The 17,305-nt window shown below is 47.0% G+C and overlaps 1 protein-coding gene and 1 long non-coding RNA gene across 6 annotated transcripts; both read left to right on the forward strand.

Moving 5' to 3' along the window:
- Positions 1-1,108: 1,108 nt before the first annotated feature.
- On the forward strand, positions 1,109-4,817 carry LOC113575926. Of its 2 annotated transcripts, XR_004775830.1 has the most exons (5): positions 1,109-1,427; positions 2,243-2,525; positions 3,933-4,006; positions 4,160-4,272; positions 4,362-4,817. It is a non-coding gene; the product is annotated as an uncharacterized LOC113575926 (long non-coding RNA). The 2 variants fall into 2 exon arrangements; XR_003410454.2 differs by having other exon boundaries at positions 1,111-1,427; positions 4,160-4,817.
- Positions 4,818-7,091: 2,274 nt separating this feature from the next.
- Positions 7,092-17,069, forward strand: sap130a (Sin3A-associated protein a). 4 transcript variants are annotated; one of them, XM_035524576.1, is made up of 21 exons: positions 7,092-7,134; positions 7,694-7,798; positions 7,894-8,114; positions 8,254-8,418; positions 8,517-8,622; positions 8,919-9,043; positions 9,397-9,521; positions 9,658-9,805; positions 9,921-10,011; positions 10,100-10,207; positions 10,549-10,690; positions 11,310-11,428; positions 11,764-12,030; positions 12,101-12,278; positions 12,617-12,715; positions 12,896-13,248; positions 13,589-13,819; positions 14,166-14,291; positions 14,810-14,913; positions 15,051-15,164; positions 15,651-17,069. In XM_035524576.1, the coding sequence occupies exons 2-21, from the start codon at positions 7,708-7,710 to the stop codon at positions 15,807-15,809; spliced, it is 3,072 nt and encodes a 1,023-aa protein (XP_035380469.1). In that variant the 5' UTR covers positions 7,092-7,134; positions 7,694-7,707; the 3' UTR covers positions 15,810-17,069. The 4 variants fall into 4 exon arrangements, with proteins under 4 accessions (XP_035380469.1, XP_035380471.1, XP_035380472.1 ...); XM_035524578.1 differs by having other exon boundaries at positions 11,764-12,024; positions 12,098-12,278; XM_035524579.1 differs by having other exon boundaries at positions 11,764-12,024.
- The last annotated feature ends 236 nt before the right edge of the window (positions 17,070-17,305 follow it).

A 17,305-nucleotide genomic window follows, 5' to 3' on the forward strand; every position in this document is an offset into this window, starting at 1 on the left:
ATAAATTAAATAGAAAAATGAAATGAAAAGCAGCTGAAACACCACTCTTTATAGTTATGAATTTAATTTCCTTAACCATAAGCAAAATTGGCTTAAAAACATAAAACATAAGATGTATTTTAGGGACACATCTGTATAGTACTGAAGAATGCTATCAAAATTTCAGATGTCAGATTAATAAGTAAACAAGCCATCAGTTTAGTTCTATATAGCATTATATGAAAAGTACCACTATAGTAAACAGCATATTGTTATAGATAGTTCCCAACACATCCATAAGTTGTCTCACTATGACACAGCTCAGCTTGTCTCTGGAGAAACTCACATCTCATGTGCCTTCAAGACATGAATTTGGTACTGTTGCTCAAAAAAGGATTTTGTGCGTTTACAAGTTAAAACCGACACAAAGTCAGGTACTTCAGTGGCAAAGAAATATCTGCAACTGATCCCTAAACTGGTGCAGTAAAATGCAAATTCCACTCCTTCCAGGAGGAATGTTTCATATATGTTAACAATGACGCGTGAACGTTTATTTTGGCTTTTTCCTTTCTTTCCATTTTTTGGGTGAACTACTTCTCAGGCTGTGCTAAAGGATTACTTCACGGCTGCTTTTTATGATAGTTGAAACTGCTTCAGTTATTAATGACTAAAAATCTGTCTGGAATGGTCTCACCTTTCCTCCCTTTTTGACTTCTGACAGTGTCATTAATCTCTTGAGAACTCTTAACTCCCAGACTCACGGGGCACATTTTTAAAATAGTCTGCTCAAGAATTCTGACAGTCAGTTCCCAACGTGGTAAGCGAGCAAGGCTGGTGCGTGTCTCGGCTTGACGTTCATAGACAGATCAGGAGCGTACGGTGCATGTGTGTGTGATGCGATTTCACAGCGGAACATATGCGATATAACCATGGTAAGGGTTGTTAGTATAATAACACAGCAGACACCATATTAGGCAAGTGCCCCGAGAGTGTGGTTATCACATGCCATTTCCCTCAGAATATTTTGCCTTCCATTGTGCTTCTCTCGATAGGTGCGGGATGGCATTCCTTAAATGTTTTGCAAGGTTTTTTTTGGCGGGACCGGTGGGTTGACCTGTGACGAGCGGGTGCGACCTTCCTCAGCTCTGATCAGGGTGAGGTGGGGGTGCAGGGGACAGCAGGAATGTCACACTCTGTCCTCCACACGGGGAACAAGGTGGTCCCAGCACGCCTTCAAGGCCAGTCAGCACCCTGCCAAGGTCTGCCCTCGCTGTGCCTAGCCGCACTTTTTCCGTAACGGAGCGGCTTTGGGGCCTTAGTCATATATCAGCTGACTCGGATTTCGGCGCTTGCATATTTGAGGTGCATGGATGACCAGTTTAACAACTATTGTGTCCAGACTCAAAGCTCCATTCCTACTATGTGAGGGATTTCTGGTTTTGTTCCAGGTAAGAGGTTGCATGTGTTATGCCGCTGACTGGTAATTTAACAATAACATCTGTGTGTGTGTGTGTGTGTGTGTGTGCGTGTGTGTGTGTGTGTGTGTGTGTGTGTGTGTGCGTGTGTGTGTGTGTGCGTGAGTCACAAGATCCAAGTCTTCTCTGTAGGGAATCTTATTTCTGGCACCCTGCTGGTTTTAGCACGCTACGTTTCCCCTTCAACAGCTGAAGAATGGGTTGAGACTGAGTGCATTCCAGAAATGGCTGTAGTTTTCCAGGGAAAAGTAAAAACAACACTGGTAGTTCTACATTAAAGAGAAACACACCCCTCTCACTACAGGACTGCTCAGATTAATTTGTGTTTGGCCTAGAATTGCTTCAAACCAAAGGGAATAGGAAGCTAAGAACATTGTGCCTTTAATATTTAGATCATGTAATTAGAGGTGTTTGTGTAAGTGAACATAGTTGTATTCTCAGAAAAATCACTGAGAGAGTTAAGCACAGACCTGTAATATTGACATTTGCGCTCGTTTTTGGTCCAAGATTTCAGTGAGAAATATTTGAAAAAGTAATTCAGTCAAGTGCTGTGTTTTTCTTAGATTTCCATGGAGATTCCAAAACTTCCTGCTTGGAGTCTTCTTGGAATGCATCTACCCCTCCCCCTGTTCCTATTTCTTCTTTGCACATAAATAGGGTCACAACCCTCCCATTTAGGCTCCATTCTGCTGAACAGTCCTTCCTGTCCTTGGTCATTTGTCCTGCACCTATTGTCCGTCTGCCTGTCTGACAATAAATCTTTACTGCCTTCATCTGTCTGTCTAAAGGTACTAAATATACAAGCGTCCCATTGACAACCCACGTAGCTACCACACGGTTTCAGAACCCGAAAGAGGCGCCGTACGAAGTGAGCAAATTTCTTCTCAAAACATTCGAGTGGTTGGAAACCGATTATGGTGTGGCATGTGCGCGCTGAAAGCAGGTCCCTGCTGTGACTGGCTACAGACCAGAGTGACTCCCTGCCGTCTGCAGCTGTGGCGTTTCTCCCTCTGAGCCGCCGAGTGAAAGCCTTCACACTGTCTCGCTGCACAGACGCACCTCTTTCTCCAGGTGAGTGCCGACAAGGTAGCAACAGGAAGTGACCCTGACCAGACCTGTGGCGGCGGGTTCGCAAGAGGGCCAAGCTGCCGTTTGTAGCAGAGAGCGACGGCACTCGGCCCGCCCACACCGCTCAGGCATGGGGGCACATGTAACAGACAAACTAGTTACACAGTCACAAAGCATTTACATAACAGATGACCTAGATCCAAGCGTCTATCAGGAGAGCTCACGGTAGTACTAGCCTTATCTTAGGTAAAGCGCAGTCAACAACACAGTACAATACGATGCCATTGTGGTCAAACCCACTGGCCACTTGACAGAAAAGCTTGCTATAAATAAATGCCTGTACAAATACAGTAGAGTGTGTACAATGTTAACAGGAAAGGGCACAGACAGAAGTATTCATTACCACAACAAGCACTTTAACGTCACGATGAGCTTTGTTTCACATTTCTACACATTTTGATTGTGAGTTCTTTTGCAATGCATGTCGGAATTGGAGACGAAGACGTGACATAAGTCACATTTCTGTATTATAACTTTTTTTTTTAACCATGCATAGGAAATCTAATCAGAAGTGTCCTTTGCAATATAGCGGACTCCCGTGAGGCCAGTTCAACATGCGACCTGACTAGCCAGACATGCGTGTAATCACAGTTGCTGTGTTGTTGATCTGCTGTTGTGGAAACAGGCAGGTTAGCTCAGACATCCAGCCAGGTGTTACTTGCCAGGTGAGGTAATGTGCTAAAACAGAGAATACAGATCCCTGTAGCTCTGTAGCTTCATTAGTAATGAGCAAGAGGCGAGGGCCCATGGGTACTGCTGAGTGACGCAAAAGATGTGTAGACTTAGAAATAAAAGGTCCTCAGATGACCCAGTGAGATCCAGCAACAAGCTCAGAGATGTTGTATATCACAGTGCCAGTGGGAATGACGTTACACAGTTTAACAACCAGCTATTAAATTACGGAATCTTTCTGTTTCTGGCTTTTACATTTTTTTAAAAAAAGATGCTCTGTTCACCATTTACTCGATGACGCGTTTCCCGGGATCCGCAGTGAGTGCAGAGGTCCCACAGACACCGTTGTGAATCTGCATTATCCCTGTGGCACAGAGGAATTTTCCCAATGTCCAATTCACAAGGGCTCTGTTAAAACCAAACGCTAACAGGTGAAAGAAGGCATGCAGCCACATAGAGAGAGAGAGAGTCAGACAACATCATTCCTGTTGTTTGAAGCCTCATACAGGCCTCACATGGACAAAGGCCCATGTGTGGGACAGAAGCATGTGTGGCATGTCGACATGCGTTTTCCTCAGCGCGTGGAGAACCTCACTAAATGCTGATGGATATTTACATATTTTGCTGCTCTTTTGTGCTGGGAGGAGTTTGAAATATGTTGTTTTCTTTTGTCCACAGCACACCTTAAATGCCCTGAGGCCCTACAAGAATCTGAAATATTTTTAAAGGATGAGGCGCTAGGAGGCATAAAGGTTAGGCTTCAGTCACAGCATATTTCCCAGCATATTTCCCGTGGAATCCTGCCAAAAACCGACAGATCAGCAGTTTTCTCCTCCTGGTAGCAATGTGCAAGGTACCATCTGAACGTTGCATCACAACAGAAATCTGTTTCGATTTCTGTGCAGGTTTGCCGCATTTGCGTCTGGTTCCCGTGGCGATCGTTGTCCTTGTCAGTGCCTTCGTTTGGAAGATGCATTCTTAACCCTGAACGACGGTGGGACACAGAGTAATGAATGACGTAAGTTCGGTGAAACCTGGGGGCGTCCACAGCGCAGCCGACTCCTCACCCTTTCCTACACTCCCAGGCTTATGGGTTTTCTCCTTTAGTACACAAATCGCTTTTGCGATCTCAGCGGGGGCTGATCTGTAATTACTGCTGACACTGTGGCCTGCCGCTTTCTCCCGGAGGAGCTGTTGGGACTTCCGGCGCGCATCGAGCAACAGTCCCTCTCCTTCAACAGGGAGAGTCGTGCATTCACAGATAAACTGCTGTCTGTGAGTGTAACCTTCCCGTAGACAAAAAAAGAAGAAAAAAACTTTATCCATCACCCCTCTCGCTGATGCTTTTTCTACAGGAGGTGAAGGCTGCCAGTTTTTAGAGTGAACACAGGAATGTCCGACTGGGAAAAAAAGATGAAAAACAACACCCTCGAGTCTGTGGCTCAGAGGTACCTATCTGTACAAGTGGTGGTTTTGGCCTCATAACTGTTGGCCATGTACACTCTAATTAATCTTATTTGTTGAGTATAAATAACTGACTGTATGTCTTGTTGGAATCCTCATAAAATACTTCAAACAAAGCTCTGAATGGTTTAATCAATGATGATTTGATAAATAGTTAAAACCTGTAAAAAAGGTCTTGATAATCATTATATAACACAGTGCCACCAAGATAGGATGCTGATTTCACAGTGCAGTTCAGCTTTTTTTTTATTGTTTTGGGAATACCCAGGACTACTTTAGGAAAATCCGATAAGGAAGCCTTCAGTTGCTACACATATTCTCAGTCACAGCTGCACACAACTATGCATTGCATTGTTAGCAGTTTTATGGATTATACATTTATACATTATTTTATGGCCACTTATCAGGTTTGGTCCTGCAAACAGAACTTGTTATTTCCACAGTAAATGGCTATTTACAACCCTTTATCACCGTGATAGAGCGCTATGAGGTGAGCAGCTCTCTGCTGTTCACAATATGAAGCGTACCGCACAAGCAAACTCAAGGGCATGGCTCTCAAAGGAATGTTTCAAAGCACATTCTGATGCTATCGTCTTCATCTCCAATTCCGACAAGCATTGCAAAAGAACTCACAATCAAAATGTGTAGCAAGCACCTGACTGGGTAATGTTTTATGATATGGTGTGTTAGGGATGGAGTGTGACATAAATAAGGCACTGGCACACCAGAAAAATACCTACAACTTCTATGATCACATGTCAACCCGAAGCTGCCAAGTAGCCCCGCATGATGTAATGCTCCCAAAGACATGTGAGAGCAACCTGATGCTAAAGCCGTGCGCTTATTATCAGTGCTCGGAGACTTTCAGATCCAAAATGGTCTGTCATGTGTATAACCCCGACCTGTGCTCACCATGCTGCCTGATTTTTAGTGAAAGAGAAATGACTGCTTTTTCTTAACATATATGGTGTGACTATATGTAAGACTATACATAAATCTCTCCTGGGGCCACAGTTTTACACTTTCTAGGTTTTAGTTCTTTGATTTGGTTCATGGCAGGGAACCATAGTGTGTATATGTAATTGTGAGGCTTAGTTAAAGTTTTTAACTTTCCTGCCTGTTCAGCCACTCCTGTACTGCACAAATGTTACTCCGTACTTGCAACCTCTCGCCGGTCTCGTTTAAAATATGATACACAAATTCATTGCCACAGAGCAAAACCCATAAGGCTTTGGAACACGTATTTCTATCTGATAAAACCAAGGCATTTGGTATGCTTGACAAAAAGTGGATAATGAATTAGGCAGAGATGACTTACCCCAGCTAAGATATGCAAGCTTCTCTGGTATACAGATGTAGGGAAATTAACTATACTGACTTTTGGCAGAAATATGGAGGAATGTCTTGTGTAAATATTGGCGGAGGCCTTTGGATGTGATGTGGACCGGAGCCAGACAGGAAGCTCGGAACATTCGTTCTCCTGCTACCAATTTTAATGGACAATCACCCTTTTTTTAAAAACAGTGGGACCAGAACCAACACAGGTCAAATATAACAAAACATCAAGTGAGCAAATGTTAACAGAAGTTGTTTTATGATTGGATCAACTTGTGAGTGATTTTTAAGAATATAAGATTTTCTTCATAGCAAAACTGAGTTTGTTCATTTGAACTTGGCCTCGTAGAAGTGAGTAACGCTACACCTGACTTTTGGCCAAGTAGGACACAGCTCTTCCTAAGTTCGCCACTTTTTGGCCCTTGGTTCTGGAATGCAGAAGTGAGCTGCAAAGACACAATGATGTCTGGGGTATTCAGCTCTATGGGCTTTGTGTCTGTTACAATGTGCCATATGCATATGGTATGGTAGGAGAGGACAACAGTGGAAAACAAATAAAGATTTGAATTACTGAATACACACACACACACACACACACACACACACACACACACACACACACACACACACACACACACACACACACACACAAATTCTTCCTAACTGGAGTGTAGCAAGTGCGCGAGGTTAAATCGGGCTGACCAGTAGCTTAATTCTGCCATCTAGTGGTGCGAAAAGACATGTGACTTTTGTTAGTTATTGCTTACCGCCATACAATTTAATACCCCACTTATGTAAATCACATAACATTTCACAATTTACTCAATAGATAAGTGGAAAAATAATACAGAGTCCCTCGAGTAGCATATATGTAATATTTGCAGTTGTTTAATAAAATAATTACTGCAGGAACCCAATAACATTTTAACCATGCTCTTTGGCAAATTTAGTGAACTCGGAGTGCAACTTTTATTTTGAAACGTAGCTTTCCTTTCCAGCTCATCCAGTTTGTTAATTGTTCATTGCTGCTCGTTTCACACTGGCGTTACAGTTATGGAGCGGGACTGACCGCAGATCCACGGTAGCGTTTGTCATCTTTGTTTTTTATGTATTATTCGAGCTCTCCAGAGAAACGCAAACCTGCGCTGCGAGATAGAAGCCAGTGCCTGTAAAAACAAAAACAAAAAAAACACGACGGTCTGCCGTTATCACATTTGTAAAGTGTTTAATTGTGAATAACGTGCCACAGCTAAACTAAGCTAGCGCAGCTAACGGGCTGGAATAGTGGGCTTTTGTTTTGCTTGTCTCATACTGATCTAATCACCAACTAATTACACATGCAAACGCGTTTCTGTGTGTTGAGACTGAATGTACCTCGCCTAGTCAGATATTACAGTGTCCTAAAACGGTCAGATATGTATTGCCGGCTAGCGTTAGCTAGCCTGTCATCCCTGATTCTGCGGACAAAACTCGGCCGGCAGGCTATACTTTGCTAAGCTGGTATTTTTAAAGCCGTGACTGGCCTTTGGCGTTTGAGGAGACGTTGCTCTGGTCTGCCAGCTAAGGAGCTGCAGATTGGGGTTAAATAACTAGATGGCAAACCTCTTCGTCCGGCTCATCCGTGGTCTCTAACTCTCCAGGTTTTTGACGGAAGATGAGTTCTCAGCAATTTTCTAGGCCGCCGTTGCCTCCTTCAGGTTCGTCATCTGGAACCAACAACAACCTCTTACCAGGAGGCCAACCCGGTAGGTGCATTTTTCTGAACCCCCCCCCCCCCGTTTCATTTAAAATAAAGTGGAATTACAGCTGAATATTAACAGCTTTAAACGCCTTCCTGCAGGTGGAGAAGAAGTCAGTAACAGGGAGTTGGACCACCTTCAGGATCCTGGGTGTAGCGGCCCTGCTGGCGGAGGGCCATTACCTGACAAGCAGGAGACGATGGTGGTCAGGCCTTATCCTCAAGTGCAGGCTCCAGCCCTCCCTCAGCATGTGCCTACCCAGCCCAGCCCCACGGTCGCTGTGGCTCCTCCACCAGCACACCTGGCTGACGGAGCCGTGAAGGTGTTGTTTCATTGCCGTGGTACACAAGTGCATCACGGCTGAACGCCTTCTGACATGGGTGCACTTGCTCTGCCGTTTTAAACAAAAATGTCGTGAAAATATTTGGGATTTGGATCAGCATTTGGTGCTATTTTTCCAGGCTGGCTTGAAGTCTGCAGTGCCCAGTCGACTTATCGCCCCAGCTCCAGCTGTGAGTCCAGGGCACTTACCCGGTCCAGCGAAAGTGCCTGGTCATATTACCGCAACTCTGGAGAGCAGTATGGCGCCAGCCTCCATCCCTGTGGCTGCTATCAGCAGTCAGCAGGTAGGGCCGCTGTGTTCTGTGGCATGTCCTGGTATTTGAACGCATCAGGATTCTGTAGAAGACATGAGTCAGAACGCTTTTTTCTTCTTCTGCTTCAGGGACAAAGTAATTTGCACCACCTCATCATCAGGAGCAGTCCGCCAGCACTGCAGATTGGAGCTCCCACCGCGCCGCCTCACCCGTTCACCTCCCACCTGCCCCGAGGTCAGCTTAAAGCGCCTGGGGGTTAGCCCAGACGCACTGTGGCAGTCAACTCCTGAAGGAGAGGGCAGTTTGTTGGAGACCACGATAAATGTCTTTCCACAAATACAGCCTTTGATTTGAAGCAAAATACAAAACATCGAAGATGGACTCCATTAAGAGGGCATTTCTAAGTGACTTGTGTGGCAACATGCCTAGAGACTTGGTTGGTTATAACACTCGTGTGTGTGTGTGTGTGTGTGTGTGTGTGTGTGTGTGTGTGTGTGTGTGTGTGTGTGTGTGTGTGTTTGATCGTTCAGGTGCTGCTGCTGCAGCTGTCATGTCGAGCACCAAAGGCCCAACGGTTCTGCGACCAGCATGTGGCACAAGCGCCCCACCCGGCCAGCCTACGGCTGTGCAGCACATCATCCATCAGCCCATTCAGGTACGCTCAGACCCCCCTCTACTGGGGTTGGTGCCGATCTGCTGTGGGAGACCAAGGTTCAAGTTCTAGCTCCATGCTGTGCCCATAAGAGTTCTTGGGCAAGACTCCTAACACGACTGAAATTATAAGTTGCTCTGGATAAGGGCTTCTGCTATTTGCTTAAAATATAAATGTAATATACTGTTCGTTTAGGTTACACACCTGTTTGTATTTGGGCTGTGCTGGTTAGATTTAATAGGGCATGGTCTATAGTTGCCTTCGACACATGAGGAGAATTTTTGTTTGAGTTCTGCCTTATTAAAAGTTGACGTGGTGTATCCGTGGTTTTTTCACTGGCACGGCTGTGGGTACAGTCTCGCCCTGGTGCCTCCAACCCCCCAGCAGTCCTGCCCGCAGTGGTTGGCTCTGTTTCGGCAGCGAGGACGCAGTCACCCATCGTTAGCCCTCCCGTCACTCCCGCTCCGGAGATGGTGCACGGGTAGGGTCTTCTATTACTTTCCAATCCCAGGCGGTTTGGTGTTTAAAAATGTGACCGCATCAGCGTGCATAACGTGCTTGGAGTCGGGTAAGAACGCGGTCGGCCTTTGTAACCGCGCTGCTATTTGTGTTGCCAGGCGACCGGGCCATACCATCCACCCTCCTCCGGCTACCATCGGTATCCAGAGGCCTCCAGCTCCAAGGGACGCGGCCCCGCGAGTCACACTGCCCCCCCACCCAACCATGGGAGCGCAGAAAGCCCAGCCACCACACAACATGCCCCAGGTCAGTGCGCTTTAACGCCAGTTTCCTTTATAGTAGTCGTCTCTCAGAAAAGATCAGATTTGTTAGAATATCACATATTAAATGGATAGAACCGTTTTCTTACTCCTTTTTCCAGAAGGCTATTTTTAGTACTGTGACCCCTGTTGCTGCAGCAACTGTTGCCCCCATTCTGTCTACCAACACCGTCGCATCAGCCACCACGACAGGTAGGGTTTGGAAATCCTCTCCGTGAGCAAACGCACACTTGCCCCTTTAAGAGTGTCCCACGGTTCTGATGCCGTGTTCTCATTACAGCGGGCCCCACTCCCCACACCCAGGTGACCAGCAGTACTATTGTCACCATGACGATGGCCTCTCACATCTCGCATACCACAGCTGTGACCAGCTCGGCAATTCCCGTTGGTAAGCACTTGGCACTTCTGTAATGAACCATCAGACCAGCATTCCGCTGCTGATTGGTCAGGGAGCCGCTTATCAGTAGAGCAGCGTTCGGCCTCTGATTGGTCAGAGAGCTTTCAATCCGCTGAAGGCTGTGCACGAGTTTCAGATGTGTCGGTTTCTTCTTTTACTTCCTGGTTTTGTCTGGAAACTTGAGTCTGTCTTCATTTATCTGTCTTGAAAAACCATTTCGCTAAGAAAAGGTGCGAGCAGATAATGTCAAGACACCAAGTGGCTTCTGCAACTCACTGTAGAAGAGTCATTGCTGGATTGGCTCATAACGTGGTGGCATGTCCTGTGTGCAGCTAAAGTTGTTCCCCAGCCCAGCGCTCACACTTCCCCGCGCATACAGTCTGAATTCTCCGCCGAGAGGACCAGTCTGATACCCATCTCGAGCCACCGCTCCTCGCCGAACCCAGTCACCATGGAGACCCGCAGTGACAACAGGTGATCTTTGAAGGCAGCAAAGTTCACGTGGTTCAGATGTTTTTCTTTTCGTTGAGCCCAGTCCCAAACGGCACCCTAAGCCTTGTGGTGCTCCTCAAAGTCTGCAAAGTGGGCGTGTCCCCAGCATGCAGACCTGTGATGCGCAAGTCCTGTGGCACAAGCTGTGTTGTACCTCACAGTATCCCGGAATTAACAATGTTACTGTTTTTCCTTGCTTAACAACTCATAAAAAAATTGTAGAAAATTGCATTTCTCTACTCAACTCGCATTTGAATATTTTCTTCTCTCATGATGCTCTGACTACTCATTACAAAACCACCCACTCTGATTGATCCTCACCTGTATCACTGTGGTCCTCACTGAAGGCTGCAGTAGTGGCTCGTAGAGGGTGCTCGTAAGCACCCAACTTATCCCCAAAATGAGAGAAGGGACCCGCTACAGCCTGGCGTTCTCGCGTGCGCACGCGCGTTTGTGGACTGCCGGACCACGAGTGCACCACTCGGGACTGTTCCTTAGTCAATGTGGAAACATCGGTCTAGGACAGAGTCTGCTCACAGGAGCTTGAACCCTTCTCTCTCTCTCTGTCTGTCTCTCTCTCTCTCTCTCTTCATGTGCGCAGGCCATCTTTGCCGGTCCAGTTCCAGTACTTCTTACCCACTTATTCATCATCTGCCTACCCGCTGACGCACACCTACACCCCCATCACCAGCTCAGTGCCCGCCATCCGGCCCTACCCAGGTAAGCGTCATTCCATTGGCTGTTCCGCTGTCGCTGTTATCTTAGCTTAGCAGACACGTAATCTCGCCAACTTCCTGATGCCCTCTGTCTTCATGGTGCTTGTACAGGATGCGCAATAAAGGGAATTTTTCCCATGGTTGTTCACATCTACACAAGGAGCAGATGTATCTGCCCTGTTAGTGTTTCGCTTGCTGTTTATTCACGCTCTTGTGTGCAGTGTGTTTGGCAGATCTAACGGAGATTGTAATGTTACTTTTGCGTTGTACTGTTTTATTATATTTTTTCTCTTTCTCCTTCATTTCTTTCATTTTTCCCTCTTTTCTGTCCATGCACAGCCCAGACGCCGAGCTCGGCACTTCCGGCTCAGGCCGGAGTGGGCGTGGCCACCGCTGTACATCTGAATCCCATGCAGCTGATGACCGTAGACCGCATCGGCCTGCAGTCCACTCAGATCAGCACCCAGAACATCCAACCTGCCCAAGGCATTCAGCCTGCTCCAATCGGAGTGCAGCATGCCACCGCACCAATCAGCACACAGGGCATCCAGCAGGCACCAGTCGCTGCACCGCAGCTACAGCCGGAGGCCAAACCATCAGGTAAAGGTAAACAACTGTGTAACAGCATAAACAACCGGACTGAGTTCAAATAAAATGTTTTTTTGCTGTTCAGCAGGTGTGGTTCTGGCTGAGAGCACAGCGTTTGTGACCAACCCCATGGGCAGTACCTTCAGTGCTACTCAGGCCGTCACCACAGTCGTGCAGACACACCCCCAGGGGGCGGGGACAGGCGCGCCCGCCCTAGTCTCCTCCCCCAGACCCAGCATCCTGCGTAAAAAGCCCGTGAGCGAGGGGTGAGTGGACCTTCTGACTGTGTTCAGATCCGTGGTTTTCTCTTGGCAGAAAAGTCTTGAAAATATTTATCCATACGTGCACAAGGTATTCTAGCCAAGTATAGAAAACTTTCAACTTTCAAGCCAGACATCCATAAAGAGGCAGTTGTATGGAACATGTGGTAGCAGAACAGTAACAGACACCCCCACCCCAAGTAGTTTTCATATTCTGTAAAAGAATTGCATGATGAGGTAGCTTGGTGTGGTTTTGGGGTGTATTTCTGGGTCTGTATGTGAGTGCGGTTTTGGGGTGTATATCTGGGTCTGTATGTGAGTGCGGTTTTGGGGTGTATTTCTAGGGCTGTGCGTAAAAGTCTGATCCCAGTGCAGCCGAGTGAGCCCTGTTCTGGGAGAGTGGATAGTGGCGTAAGACTGGTGGGATCCCCACGCCCTGCGGGGTAAGCCCTGCCTGACCGCCCTTATTTGGAACACTGTCCGAGGAAAGCAGGACAGTTCCCAGGACTTCTGTCTTCTGCATGCGTGTGATGTTCTCACACCCCATGAATGCTTTTATATGTAATAAAAACTACCAAATGGCGTAACGTGGTTCCTTTTTTTTTTTTCCCCCCCTCGGATAGAGTCAAGCCCAAATCTGACGTCCATATTGCCATGACTCCTGTAATGGCTGCTGTGGAGGCCCTGCCCACACACAGTGGAGATCAGCAGCCCCTCCCAACTCCTGGCCAACACCTATCACAGGCGATTCCCGCTTTGCTGGCCCCTCCCATTCCCACGCCCCCTTCCCAACCCGCGGCAGTTCTGTCTGCTCTCCCCGCGGCCGTGGCAGTCTCTCCCCCTGCACCGGCGTCTATGGCCAATGCCGTCGCCTCCCCTACCCAGCCAGCGGCCAGTAGCACGGCGGCGCTCACGTCTGCCCTGCCGGACATCAAAGTCAAACAAGAGGCGGAGTCTATGGACACGTCACAAGCAGGTGGGTAACTGCACGTTTCCGTCGGATTGCGGTCACACTGATGACAACCTGCTCAGTTGTGAGCTGCAGTCCTGGTGAACAAGTTCTCCGCACCACATTTTGCAGTCCTACAAAAGAAAACAAAATCGGGTGAAAATATCTAATAACTAATTGGTTAATAAAATCAGTAAGTGGAAAGACGATGCATTACCAGTAATGTTTATCATATATTGTTGTTGTTGTTGTTGTTGTTATATATAAAAAATAATTATTAACAGAAATGACTAGAATAAAACTAGAAACCAGTGCTGCTTATTGATGCGATTGTCAAACCCGTGTGTCTCTGTCCCTGCCTTGACAGCTCCAGCCTCAGGCCTGTCCTCCGGGGCCCCGGGCCCCGCCGTGCCTGCCCAAGCCGGGGACCTCCTGCCTGGGGCATCTCCGCGCAAGAAGCCCCGCAAACAGCAGCATGTCATCTCCACGGAGGAGAGCGAAATGATGGAGACCAACAGCACGGATGAGGAGAGGTCCGGCAGCAGACCCCCGGGGGGGAAGGACATCCGGCACGAGTCTCCTCCCAGGGAGTATGTGGGTGAGTGGCCCCACCTACCACTAACTGTACCCAGACACGCTCGAGTGTGTTCTGTCCACTCAGCTGGCCAGTGCCACGGTTACAGAGCCCATTCATTGCAGTCTCGGGATTGATTTCGCAAGCAGTTCTTTTATTTAGGTTTTTAACTGTTGCTTGCAATTGTTGCTTCATTTTCAAGTCTCCATAATTTTTGCCAACTTTTTATTCGCCCAGTTATCCATGGAACTGGTCAGCTCCAAAACACAAGGCTATTTGGTGTTTGAAGTCTATGATCCTTTGATGCTTGTTGGTCATTTCCTGAGTGTTGCAGGTTTCAGTCATGTGTATTCCCCCCTGTGCCCTCCAGACGAGGAGGGGGTCCGCTATCTGCCCGTGAGACCCAAACCCCCAATCACTCTCCTACGGCACTACCGCAACCCCTGGAAAGCTGCCTACCACCACTTCCAGAGGTACAGCGACATCCGGGTCAAAGGTCAGTGCTCTTTACTCTTTTTTTTTTTTTTTTTTTCTTCCATGACCTCATTGGCCTGCTTGCCTTCATTATCGCAGTGTAACCAGGAATGGCACAGATGTTGTTTTTAATTATCACGCCATTTTAAATGTGGGCTGTTCTCAGAACTGTGTTTGATTAGTGTGTGTTTAAAAGTTCACATGGTCTACTGCTAGAGTCCCCATAAAGCCTCAGGGCAGCGCAGACGCGGGTTCAGTATGTAATGTGTGTGCACGTGACGGCCCACTGGAGTGGTTTTGCCTGTCCAAGAGCAAAGTGTGGCATGTTTTTTGGCTTTTAGTTTTTGAACTCGTAACATTTTTTATATCAAAATTAGCATCGCTAATATTTTTCAAGTGACATTTTCTGGGTGAGGTTGTGCCGGTGTGTGTCCTCTACGCTGTGCTGTCTGTGTTGATACCTGATTATCAGCTAACTTTGTATTGCCCTGCTTGTCCTGTGTCCAACTTGGTCTTACCGTGTTCCGTCCCATCCCGCAGAGGAGAAGAAGAGTTCCCTCCAGGACGTGGCCAGTCAGAGGGGCGTCGCCTGCCGCGTTCAGGGTTGGAAGGTGCACCTCTGCGCCGCCCAGCTCATGCAGTTGGTGAGTGGCCCGCCGCATCCCGCGAAGCCCCGGCAGCGTGCTGGGACGGTCCGCGGCGCTCGTTCGGGGGAACCAGATCGGAAGCCGGGTTTACGGAAGCTGTAACGCCAACGCGGTGTTTTCCGCTGCCTCCGCAGACCAGCCTGGAGCGTGACGTGTACAGCCGCCTCACCACCCTGCAGGAAGGACTCATCCCCAAGAAGAAGCCAGGCGGCGACGACGACCTGCACCGCATCGACGAGCTCATCCAGGTGGGGACGTGGGCCACGCGGCCCAAGACACCCCGGGGCCCTGCAGCTTTTCGGAATGTCCACCTACATATTCCTCTATTCCGACTTCTTTGCTATAAAACGCTTAGCCTGTTACATGGGAAGCGTAACGCGAACGTTTTCTGAAAATATCAGAGGGATCTTATCAGTTCACGATTTCCGTTTCAGTGGTGCCATCAGTTAGCCAGGATAGTAAATATAAGTAATTTAACCAGCAGAGGGGAATTCACTCTGACACTCATTAACTTGGACACATTATTTCTCAAGGCTGGAAAATTCATTATAATAAATCAGAAGCCACTTGCGAATGACGATCCAATTGTCAGAAAATTTAAATAATTTTAAATTCATTACCCCACAGATACTCCCAATATAAACTTTAATAGGCCTAGTTTTTTCTGATGCACCCCTATATTTGTGTGTGTGTGTGTGTGTGTGTGTGTGTGTGTGTGTGTGTGTGTGCTGCAGGGTAACATGCAGCGTTGTAAGCTGGTGATGGACCAGGTGACTGAGGCAAGAGACACCATGATGAAGGTCCTGGACCATAAAGACAGAGTCCTCAAGTTACTTAATAAAAACGGAACTGCCAGGAAAAGCTCCAAGCTAAAACGCAAGGAGCGTCCCTAGATGTGATTGTGTGCTGTTTCTCTCTCGTGCGCACTCTTTTGTCTCTCTCTCTCTCTCTCTCTCTCTCTCTCTCTCTCTCTCTCTCTCTCTCTCTCTCTCTCTCTCTCTCTCTCTCATATATAATGCTTGCACCAAGTTAAGGTTAAATGGTGAAGTATTTGCATCAGTTTTCAGGTTGCTATGCACAATCACCAGTCATTTCTTTTTTCTGAGCAGAGAAGGCAGGTTCTAAACCTTCGGCCTCTCCGATACACCAAGCTGAACGCGGACATAGTTTGTTTGCCCAGTGGAGCTGCTGCTTATTGACGACTAATATTGTCTCTTTGAGACATGGGGGCAGCATTAAAGTCCCCGTTAACCCACTGGTTCATGGCTTTGTTCTAGTTTCATAAGAATTCTTTTAAAGTCACATTTTTCTAAGTGTTTTACTTGCATTACGTTTTCATTTTGTAGTACTAGTGGACTAGTATTTGCCACAGAGGTCCTTACAAACGTGCTCTCTGGAGGTTTGCTTGTGCGTCGCGTCACAACATGGAAACGGGCGTTCCAAGTGCCCACAGATGCACAAGACCACAGTTCATCAGCACTCTCGTCTTTAGTGCCTTCTAGCATGAGTCTAACTGGAATTTATGCATATTTGCAGTTAACGCTCTAAGGAGGTTGTTTTCGCATCCGTTTCGAAGACATCGGACGCAAATTTTGTACGTCCACGGTTCATATTTGATGATGAATTTCTGCTCAACCATTACAGCGTCTCCTCAGTCCCCATCCGTCATGTACATGGATTTGTCACTTGCTACGCCGATGTAATTGGATGCACTGAAGAAACAAATGTTTAAGAGCAGTTAATGGTGGTATATAAAGATATTGTGTAAGAAGAAAGTGTTAATAGTTATGTTCCAACCTCAGAATATGATTCATGTGTAAATGGCTTGTTGTTCACAGTAAGTCCCTGTGCTCGCCGAGATCTTATGTGCGTCCTGTGTAAGTGGTCCTTTACAGGTTGTAAGTGAATGTTGTAACTGCTGTTGAGTATTTTGGGCTTTTGTACATTGTATCTTTTGATTCTCTGTATACTGTGCACACTATTGCAGTAAACAAAACCTATGTGCAATTGGAGCTGTGAAATGTATATATATATTTTTTTTACGTCGGAGGAGGGTTGACACCTAATTTGATGTTTTTGATTTTCCTTAGATTTTATAGTCCTAAAGCTCCATTTTCCAGAGTGCTAGTCTGATATAAAATGATAACAGTTCACTTTCTTTTGCAACTTTGTCGTATATCCAAAATCAAATGTACAGTAGCGTGAAAAATTTCACAGCAAAAATCATATTTAGAATGGAATGTATGCACTCCTTTTTGAGGATGGCTAACACCTTTACCTGTTTCTGTCTGATGGTGGCTGATGGGAGCAAAGCTTGAGTCCATGGCTTTTCCTCCTAAAACACATTGGCAACATTTGTCAGCTGCTCTTATCCGGCAACCTGCTTCCT

The sequence above is a fragment of the Electrophorus electricus genome, chromosome 3 (assembly GCF_013358815.1).
Source record: "Electrophorus electricus isolate fEleEle1 chromosome 3, fEleEle1.pri, whole genome shotgun sequence".
Classification (NCBI taxonomy): domain Eukaryota; kingdom Metazoa; phylum Chordata; class Actinopteri; order Gymnotiformes; family Gymnotidae; genus Electrophorus; species Electrophorus electricus.